Consider the following 11,049-nt stretch of genomic DNA (forward strand, 5'->3'; position numbering starts at 1 on the left):
TGCTCTGTTGGCCAGCCTGGTCTCAAACTCCTCACATCAAGTGATCCACCCACCTCGGCCTCCCAAAGTGCTGGGATTATAGCCATGAGCCACCACACCCAGCCTGTTTTAGTTTTTCTTGGAGAACCTTGATTTAGGCGGGGTGAGGTGGCTCATGCCTGTGATCCCGGCACTTTGGGAGGCCGAGGCGGGTGGATCACCTGAGGTCAGGAATTCGAGACCAGCCTGGTTAACATGGTGAAACCCCATCTCTACTAAAAGTACAAAATTAGCCTGGTGTGGTGGCACACGCCTGTAATCCCAGCTACTCAGGAGGCTGAGGCAGGAGAATCGCTTGAACCCGGGAGGCAGAGGTTGCAGTGAGCCAAGATTGTGCCATTGCACTCCAGCCTGGGCAACAGAGGGAGACTCCACCTCAAAATAAATAAATAAATAAAAATACAGTACTGTAATCCCAGCACTTTGGGAGGCCGAGATGGGCGGATCATGAGGTCCGAGGAGATTGAGACCATCCTGGCTAACACGGTGAAATCCCATCTCTACTAAAAAAATACAAAAAACTAGCTGGGCATGGTGGCGGGCGTCTGTAGTCCCAGCTACTTGGGAGGCTGAGGCGGGAGAATGGCGTGAACCTGGGAGGCGGAGCTTGCAGTGAGCTGAGATCCAGCCACTGCGCTCCAGCCTGGGCGACAGAGCAAGACTCCGTCTCAAAAAAAAAAAAAAAAATACAGAAATTAGGCTTGGCGCAGTGGCTCAAACTTGTAATGCCAGCACTTTGGGAGGCCAAGGCAGGTGGATCACCTGAGGTCAGGAGTTTGAGACCAGCCTGACCAACATGGTGAAACCCCATCTCTACTAAAAATACAAAAAATAGCCGGGTGTGGTGGCATGTGCCTGTAATCCCAGCTACTCAGGAGGCTGAGGCAGATCACTTGAACCCGGGAGGCAGAGGCTGCAGTGAGCCGAGATGGCACCACTGCACTCCAGCCTGAGCTGCAGAGTGAAATTTCGTCTCAAAAAAGGAAAAAAAAGCTTTGGCGTAAGGGGAAGCATGTCCGTTTGTTCAAGATGGACTCTGAAACATTGATTGCATTTGGGAAATGTGTTTACTGTTTTTTAAAAATCCCATCTAGTGTGTTACTGAAATTGTTCAGACTGAAGTCTCCTTTGACCTTTGACCTTCCCCCCATTTCCTGGCCAGATGTCTCAGGATTAGCGGGGAGGTGGCACTGTAATGGAAACGCTTCACCCTGAGGTTTGTCCTGTGCTCTACTGGCTGAGAAACTTGCTTGTATCTTGCTGATTATCAGGTAGGGCTGAGGCATCTGGATAGAATTCTGGGTTATATCCACCACAGGGACACACTAGCCAGTGGTGGGAATGCCATGCATGCCAGCCAGGTGTCTGCTGACCTAGACCAGGCTGGAGTGCAGTGGCGCCATCTTGGCTCACTGCAAGCTCCGCCTCCTGGGTTCACTCCATTCTCGTGCCTCAGCCTCCCGAGTAACTGGGACTACAGGTGCCTGCCACCACCCCTGGCTAATTTTTTGTATTTTTTTAAGTAGAGATGGGGTTTCACCGTGTTAGCCAGGATGGTCTCTATCTCCTGACCTCGTGATCTGCCTGCCTCAGTCTCCCAAAGTGCTGGGATTACATGCATGAGCCACCGTGCCCAGCTCTTGTTTTTTTTTTGAGACGGAATCTCACTGTTGCCCAGACTGGAGTGCAATGGTGCAGTCTTGGCTCACTGCAACCTCCGTCTCCCAGGTTCAAGCAATTCTCCTACCTCAGCCTCCCAAGTAGCTGGGATTACAGGCACGTGCCACCACACCTAGCTAATTTTCATATTTTTGGTAGAGACAGGGTTTCGCCATGTTGGCCAGGCTGGTCTTGAACTCCTGACCTCGTGACCCGCCTGCCTTGGCCTCCCAAAGTGCTGGGATTACAGGTGTGAGCCACCACTCCTGGCCATGTTTTTTTCTTGTCAGGGCCTTGCTCTGTCACACAGGCTGGCGTGCAGTGTCACCTTCACAGCTCACCGAAACCTTCAACTCCTGAGCTGAAGCAATCCTCCCACCTCAGCCTCCCAAGTTGCTGAGGTTACACGAATAAGCCACTGCACCCAGCTCTAACAATGTTTGTCCAGGCCGTGGCAAGACCTGGCCTACCACTGAGGACAGGCACTCCAAAATGCCTCTTCTCCATGAGAGTCGGCGTCTGTCTTCCACAGAAAAACCAAATCCTTGTGCCCTCCTTGCTCAACTTGACCTTTGTTTATGTTTCACAGAACTATACACTTGACGCAGCCCTGGCTTCTGCGTTGCAGTCACAGCCTGATTCCCTGATGGACTTAGGTCCACGGCTCCCAGTGTTTTCAGAGACTGACATCTTGCTCCCAGCAGATGCCTCACCATCTCACCCGTTCTGGGAGATTCTTTTTATTGTTTCCTCTAGAGGGTTAACCTATTTCCTGATCTGGGCTCCCTTTGCCCTTCTCTAATATTCATAACAGTGTCTGGACTATTGATAATAATATTGAGCCCATGGGAAGCCCAGATCGCAGGGCTGTTATCTCACCAGGATGCACCTGCGGGGCAGCACTGCTTGTTTACTACCAGCTTCTTTTTTTTTTTGAGACGGAGTCTTGCTCTGTCTCCTAGGCTGGAGTGCAGTGGTGCGATCTCAGCTCACTACAAGCTCCGCCTCCCGGGTTCACACCATTCTCCTGCCTCAGCCTCCCAAGTAGCTGGGACTACAGGCGCCCGCCACCATTCCTGGTTAATTTTTTGTATTTTTAGCAGAGACAGGGTTTCACCGTGTTAGCCAGGATGGTCTCGATCTCCTGACCTTGTGATCCGCCCGTCTCAGCCTCCCAAAGTGCTGGGATTACAGGCGTGAGCCACCACGCCCAGCCATTTTTTTGTGTGTGTGTTTTTGTTTTTGTTTTTGAGATGGAGTCTCATTCTGTTGCCCAGGCTGGAGTGCAGTGGCATGATCTCAGCTCACTGCAACCTCCGCCTTCCAGGTTCAAGCAATTCTCCTCTTTCAGCCTCCCGAGTAGCTGGGATTACAGGCATGCACCACCACACCTGGCTACTTTTTGAGTTTTTAGTAGAGATGGCGTTTTGCCATGCTAGCCAGCCGGGTTTGAACTCCCAGCCTCAAGGGATCCACCCACCTCAGCCTCCCAAAGTGTTGGGATTACAGGCATGCGCCACTTTGCCCGGCCCCTGAGCCCATTTTCTCAGCCTGTTTCCTGTACTGCTGCAGCCCCGCTCTACTGGCCTCTGCTTACGAAAGTGTCAAGAGTTAAAGCTCAGCCTCTTGGTGACAGACAGGAGGGGCAGCTGCTCTCTCAGACTCAGTTCCTACACGAAACACTCTCGGTTTGGAAACCAGGCCAGTAACCAAAGCTTTTGGGAACCAGACTGATTCTTTGCCACCAATACTGGAAGCAGATCCAGTCAGCTGTGCTTGGGGGCTGCTGGGGCCATTTGGTTTGGTCAGCAGTCACTCCTGGAACTTCTGCTGTGTGCCAGGCATGATTCCAGAGGCAGACACGCTCATTCCCTGCCTTCGGAGCACCGGAGCTGCTCGTCCCTCTCCGGTCTCAGATGCCCCTGCTCAGATAACCCAGCTGCAGGTCTTGTCTCTGTTTGCTGCCCCAACTCTGTCCCTGAAGTTCTGCCCTCTAGGATGACAACCACCCTGCTGCTGGCCAAGGAGCATGTCCAGACCTACAAGGTGCAGCTGACAGCTTAGGGCCGAGGCTGTCTCCTCTTGTGCCTCACACTGGCTGGAAAGCTGCTGGCTGGCACTGCAGCTGCCCACGCCTCAGGCCGCTGGCAGTGGGCAGGTGGATTGAGACTAGCTGCAGGTGCAGAACTGGGGAGGGAGAGCCCTGTGAGCCGTGATGCCTGGGCTGTGGACCCAAGCCCCTCCTGACCCCTCTGCTTGGCCCTCTGGCTCAGTGCCTGGCAGAGAGGAGCTTATGGAGGGAAAGTGTGGCCAACGGAGGAAGTGATATGTGAATAGGGATTTAACGAAGCCCAGGTTCCACCTCCATGGGGACAGGCACAATCCCTCACACACCCCTCAGCAAAGGCCCCCTGCCCTAAGCCTGCAGCCCATCTCCCTCTCCTTCCCCGGAGCCCTCTTGTCCCTGGTACTGGTGATATCTGAGATGAACGTCTCCCTTCCTGCCCACCCTCCATCCCACTGTGCGTATCCCCAGAACTGCAGCTTCCTGATGAGAGCTAGCAACTGCCAGCGAGAAGGCCCCAGACCCTGGCTGCCTCACCATGTCCCTCACTCTGCACCCTTTTCCAGATGACACATGGCCTTACTGCTCCTCCAGGAGCTACAGCCTCACTGAAGCCCCCACTTCTTGCTTTCCCAGTAGGGGGTGACTGTAGGACCCCTTAGCTTTCTCCACGGGGAGGGGTCATGAAGTAGGAGGCAGGCTGGGCTCGAGTGGAGAGACCTCTGCGCGGGAGACAGCTAAGAAGCGCTGCTCCCAGGTGTGCGTGATCTGCAAGACTGGCCCCTGCTGGCCACTGGGCATAGTGCTCAGATGAAGACACTAGGACATGCTGGGGCACATCCCAGAGAAATCCTGTGACTCTCTGCTTGGAGGGAGAGTGTCTGGTGGGATCACTGATAGCCAGGGGCTACTGGGCCATCAGCAGGAGTACCCTGCCCCTTCTCTCACTCCACAGCCCCTTCTCACTCCACAGCCCCTTCTCACTCCACAGCCCCTTCTCACACCACAGCCCCTTCTCACACCACAGCCCCTCGCAATAGAGGCCTTGTGCAAACTCCTCTGTGCATAAACACAGAGCTGTCTCAGCTGCACCCACCTTGGCCTGCAGCCTCCCTCATTTCCCAGACCTGCTGACAAAGGGATCAGGGAGGGAAAAGGCCAGCCACCCAGCCCACGAAGAGGGCATCCTTAGTCTTCTGAGGGTGCCGTAGAATTTGGGTTGGCAACCCGACAGGGGCCTACCCCTTCTCCCCTTCTTGTAGCCTTGCCTTGGAGGAGGACACTGGAAGGCCAGCTTTTGTGCAGCTGTTGCTGGTCAGAAGCCAGGCCCAGCTTCCTAAGAGTGGTCCAGGCTGGTGACATCCTTGTGATCAGGGCAGCTCCCTGAGGAATGCCCACAGAAGCAGGCAGGAGCACCACAGGGGTGAGGGAAGAGGCTGAGGGCCCGGGCAAGGTGCAGCCAGCTCAGCGTCAGTGGGACTGATCAGTGCCTGGGGTGGGGCTGAGAGAGGTGGGCTGCGACTCCTTTGGCAAGTTGATTAAAATGCTCCCGCCCCAAGGGATGGGGAGAGAATGCCCAGGATAGGGGCTCAAGGGTCTCATGCCTGGTGGACCACAGCACCCCCTGTAAGACAACTGCAGAAGGGGTGAAAACTCCCCACCTGATGCTTCTGTATGGCGGGCTAGACTGGCCATAGGCCTCAGTCTCTGAATCTGAACACAGGCCAGGACCATCTTGCAGAAACCATAGGGCAAGCCCTTGTTTCCTGCTGATTGAATTGCAGGCAGCTGACTGGTGTTCTGCAGTGTTCCTCCCTCTCCTCACCTACCTGAAGGTGATTCAGGAGAAAGGAACTGTTTTCCCAGGGCTGCAAGACCCCACCCTGACACCTGACACCAGGCAGTGCGTGCAAGGAGCCAGGCAGGGGGAGCTGAGCAGCAGAGACTGCTGTTGGGGAATCATCCAGTGAATCGATGAGTGGGAAACTGTTAACTTCCAATCCAGGCAGTCAGTTCAGGGCCTCTTCTCCTTCCCTTTGGCTGATGGTCCCTAGGCCAGGACCAGTGGGCCAGGTGCTAAAATTACCCAAGGTCCTGACAGGACTCTGGCCCCCAAAAATTCTGAAAACCAAGCCACTCCACTTGTCCTGAAGCCCTTAGCCTGTGTCTTCGGGAAGGTGGCTCGAAGACTTGTTCATGATGAAGTTGCACGTCAGAAGCCGGGTCCACTCTTGGTGAGGGAACACTTGTTGCCCTTTATTTCTCCCATCTTCCTCTTCACCTCTCCTTTTCCCTATTTTGTAGTTACACTGGGGACCCCTGGTGCTGGGTAAAACAGCCCTGCTTCATCCCAAAACTGACTGCTATGTGGACCAGATAATTGAAGTTTAAGGGACAAAACAAATTACGTCCCATTTTCAGATTGAAGGTGGTATAATTAGAATATTGGTGGGTAAGCAATTTGACCTTATTTTCCTGAGACATGTCCCTACACAAGATTCGCTGGGTCCCCACCTCACATCACCATGCTATGGGTAGGTAGAACGACCGCATAATTTGCCAAATTGGGACAGAGGACAGTAAACAGAGGCACTATTAAATACACTTCAGGCCGGGCCTAGCGGCTCACACCTGTAATCCTAGCACTTTGGGAGCTCGAGTTTGAGACCAACCTGGGCAACATAGGGAGACCCCGTTTCTAAAAAGTAAATACACTGGCCGGGAACGGTGGCTCACGACTGTAATCCCAGCACTTTGGGAGGCTGAGGTGGGCGGATCATGAGGTCAAGAGACCGAGACCATCCTGGCCAACATGGTGAAACCCCGTCTCTACTAAAAACACAAAAATTAGCTGGGTATAGTGGTGTTTGCCTGTAGTCCCAGCTGCTCAGGATGCTCAGGCAGGAGACTTGCTTGAACCTGGGAGGCGGGGGTTGCAGCAAGCTGAGATTGCACCACTGTACTCCAGCCTGGCAACAGAGACTCCTCAAAATAAATACACCACTTCAACAGGCACAGATTGGCACTGTCCCGGGGAAACTGTCACTGAGGTCACCTCAATAGGGAGCTTCCTTACTACTGAAGGCGCACATCCCAGCCCCAGCTGAATCAGAAGTGAGTGCCTTTTGGACATTTCCCCAAATTTTTTAAAAGACATTATCATTCGAATGAAAACCATTGACAAAATGAGAAAATCTTAACTTCAAAACTTTTATTTTAGTCTCATCCATCAAGGGCATAGGATACCTGCATCAGCCCCAACTTCTGCTTTGCTCCTTTACCCTTACCGAGGGATATCCCATACAGGCAGCTACCTACAACCAAAAGCTATCTTTGCCTTCTGGGTTGAGTGCTCAAGCCAAGCGTGGAAAGGCAAGTTGCTACTTCGGCAGACTGCAAGCTGCCCAATATAATCCGAGAACCTTCTATGCCAGCCTGCAGACTACGGGAGAAGGTTCACTAGTGTCACCCACTTGGGTTGTCACAGATAGTAAACAGAAGCTAACTCATCACCATAGCCAGGTTGCTGTACTTGTTTCCAGACACTCCAGAGCACAGCACATTCCAACGTCTGATCTTAATCTCATTCTGAAACACACTGTGAGGAATCATTAGAGTGCTTGTTCCAGAGCTGTCACATTACATTCTTTCATAGGAGCTCATTATCACGACCTGAAAGATACCTACTCTACCTTCCCTCTAAAATCTTAAATTTGAAACTAACCCAAACTTTCGAGAAAGCAATTTTAATGGGGCAGAACTTTAAGCAGTCGCTAGCTTCAAACAGGTATGCTTTGATGACTGCTGGCTCTCATGCTGTCTCGCTGACATCCACATACTATGCTTTTGTGGCCCAAGTGAGTTCTACACCTGTGGGCTTCTATGCTATGGAACGGGAGTGGGGGGAAAAGCTTATTGATAGTTTGTCTTAACTCACACTGCAAATACGGCAATATTATGGCATCTTAATAAGCAGAGAGCTGTTCACATGCTTTCTACAGTATCTTTGTAAATAAAAGGTTTGTCTACCAAGCAACACCTGAAATGAGCTAAGCTCAAAACATTAGTATACAAGGACCTAGATAATGGGACATGTGAAAACTTAGCACATTCAATTTAGGTTTTGGACACTTAGTTGGATAAACAAGTTTATTTGTAAATTTAGTCAACATACATAATTGACCTAAAAACTTCAATAAGATAAATTTTAAAACCACTTGGAAGGCCATCTCTATAAAAATGATTTTCCCAGGACAGTAACCAGATGTAACCTAACCCAACACCATCTTAATTGGCAGAGGTTCAGTGGGCTGGAGCTTTATGCTCCTCCCCCACAGCAAGTTTTTATAATACAAATGCCACAAGAAAAAGAACTTCGGTACTGTTTCCTCTTAGCAGAGGAGAAAAACTCAACCTAGTTATGAGACCAACCACACAACACAATGAAAAGCTGCACTAACTAGTTCAGAATATTAGTTAATAGATGATGCTGGTGTGAATAACTTGTATTTGTTTCTAGAGCCCTTATAAATAAAATCCCCCAGTTAGTGTTTGCATTATCAGCTAGAGGGTTAACATGTGGTAGAATGAGGACTTATGCAAGGTATAAATGCGCATAGCATTTTACTACTATGAGAACAAGTGCAGTCAGAAGAAAACCAACTGGACTCTAAATTACACACACCTTAATGACAAGACTCCCCACCACTTGTGAATGTAAAACATTTAATTTAAAAATGTTGACACTACAATATATAAAATAGCTATTATAAATGCACATAGTGTATTCTATAGCTGCCAGGTTTACTTTTTTTTTTTTTTTTTTTAAAGGAAACTGTAAGTTACACTGTGGTTAAGACTTGTATCTTCACCCTTGAAAAAGCCCACATTCTATCACAGTGATGTATGGTCAGACTTAACAGCCCCAATTGTTAAACACTTGGATCAAGTCATAACCAGTTTTATTGCAAAAGGACCCTGTACACATTTATCAATTTTAGTACCTTAATAGCTACCCAACAAGTCATTAACATACAGAAACATGCATCATGAGAAGCAAGAAATATCACCCATCCCTTCTGCATATTAGCAACTTGTCACTCCTGAGCAACAGTGCTCACATCACTGAGGTCTGTGAACAGTCACTTTTCGCATTCATCCTGAGTGAAAGATGGAATGACTTAAGTACAAATGCAACATATTATAAACAACTTCTTACAAAAAAAGTCACAAATTAAACCAAAGTATTTTACAGAATTTACTACAAAACGCCATAAAAACTGCCTTCACTTAAGCTCTCTCTCCCCGTATCCGGCGAGCCAACTGGATGTCTTTGGGCATGATGGTGACTCTCTTAGCATGGATGGCACACAGATTAGTATCTTCAAACAGACCCACCAGGTACGCTTCGCTAGCCTCCTGTTGAGGACAAGAGCCACAGTATTAATCCCCCTCGGGGAGCGGAAACCGCCCAGCCGTCCCCCGACTCCAGGCCTTTGTCTTACCTGCAGCGCACCAATGGCCGCGCTCTGAAACCTCAGGTCGGTTTTGAAATCCTGAGCGATCTCCCTCACCAACCTCTGGAAGGGCAGCTTCCGGATGAGCAGCTCGGTCGACTTCTGATAACGACGAATCTCTCGAAGCGCCACGGTCCCGGGCCTGCAGCGAGCAGGGGAGGGGTGAGCAGACGCCGCCGCACAAAGCCGTCCACCGGCGGGCCATTGTTCCCCGCCCGGCCTACCTGTAGCGATGAGGCTTCTTCACCCCGCCGGTAGAGGGAGCGCTTTTCCTGGCGGCTTTTGTAGCCAGTTGTTTGCGGGGGGCTTTCCCACCGGTGGATTTACGAGCAGTCTGCTTGGTTCGGGCCATTTTCTTTCACCTAAGAAAGACGCCCCGAAAATAATGCCGCCGCACTCACCCGGGCCGCACCCCGGGGCTGTGGGGGAACAGGCCCTGGCCCCTCCGCCGGGCCTCCCGCCTCCCAGTGCCCCACCTCGCGGCGGCAGATGGCCGAGGGCCGCCAACCTCCTCCCCCTCCCCTAATGACTCAGGCTGCAAGGAGCGGCAGCCTCCCCCGGGAGGGGGAGTATAGGGAGGAGTCACTTCCCTCCTTTGACGGGCGGAGGCCCGACTGCCCGGAATCCGGCGTCGGGACCTCTGAATCACCGCCAGGAAAAGGCGGGGACACGGTTCCGGAACAAAGCCCCAAGGGGAAACCTCCCGACCCCACACCCGACCCGACACCAGCTGCCCGAACAGCCCCCGCCGCTCGGCTCCCAACGGCCGCGGCCCGCGGCGGCAACGGTTGGCAGAACCTGCAGCCACGGGCAACCCCACGAACGCCTACCCAACGCCCAAGTTTTAGGCCACTTCTCCGACCGCCGCGCCGCTTCCGCTGCCCGAAGAAAAGCCGCAATCGCCGAACCAAGAACCGACACCAGCCCAACGAACGACCAAACCGCTCTGCGCTCCAGGCCCCCTCGACGCCTCCGTTTTTATAGGCACGCTTCACGCTGCGTCTCTGCGTCATAGAACCCTTATTTGCATACACCAACGACTTTTTTTATTGGTGGGCGCTTTCGCCGACGCGCTGACATCCCCCGACACAAAGGCCGTGCTTCGGCACTGTTCCATGATTGGTGCATATCTAGGCCGCTGATTGGCTGTTAAAGTCGCCTAATGATTGGATGGATGCAAAGAGGAATGGACGAATCAGAGTTTAACACTGAGCGGCCCTTCTGATTGGATAAAATGGAGCTATGTTTGGATCCTTCCCTTGGTTCCAAAGCTCTGCAATAGAAAGTCAATGCAAATGAATTGCATTGGTCTCTTATCAAGATGAGCAGGAGTCTAAACTTACAGGCATCAAGCGAATGCTGAGAGGCTACTTTAACAAATTTTTTGTAAATATTTTCCGATGTAAAATAAAATGTGTTCCCTATATTATTTACCTTTCATAATATTTTGATCGTTAAGTGCGTAGTGTGAGAATTAGAATTCAGTAAATCATATTATCAAGTATTTCAATTATCATGCACATACATTTTTAACCAAAAGCAGGTCCCTTGGTGGGGTGGGAAGGGGTAAATAACAGATACAAATAAATATGTTAATAAATTAGAGGAACTGTTTCGCATGTTTTTAAGGTGTCACAAAATATTTTGTGATTTCCATATGATTAAACAAGAAGTAACTTAAGCAACATGTTACTTGAATTATGTACTTCAACCGAATGAAATGACTACAGCCAGAAAGGAAATAGTCCTACTATACTATTTGTATGTCCA

General features: G+C 50.9%; 1 protein-coding gene across 1 annotated transcript; it reads right to left on the reverse strand.

Moving 5' to 3' along the window:
• Positions 1 to 7,497: 7,497 nt before the first annotated feature.
• LOC111542413 (histone H3.3) lies at positions 7,498 to 10,384 on the reverse strand. The gene is made up of 4 exons (XM_023211796.3): positions 10,110 to 10,384; positions 9,504 to 9,641; positions 9,268 to 9,421; positions 7,498 to 9,181 (listed from the first exon to the last, which is right to left on the reverse strand). The coding sequence occupies exons 2-4, from the start codon at positions 9,629 to 9,631 to the stop codon at positions 9,053 to 9,055; spliced, it is 411 nt and encodes a 136-aa protein (XP_023067564.1). The 5' UTR covers positions 9,632 to 9,641; positions 10,110 to 10,384; the 3' UTR covers positions 7,498 to 9,052.
• Positions 10,385 to 11,049: the final 665 nt, after the last annotated feature.

The sequence above is a fragment of the Piliocolobus tephrosceles genome, chromosome 16, assembly GCF_002776525.5.
Source record: "Piliocolobus tephrosceles isolate RC106 chromosome 16, ASM277652v3, whole genome shotgun sequence".
Classification (NCBI taxonomy): Eukaryota; Metazoa; Chordata; class Mammalia; order Primates; family Cercopithecidae; genus Piliocolobus; species Piliocolobus tephrosceles.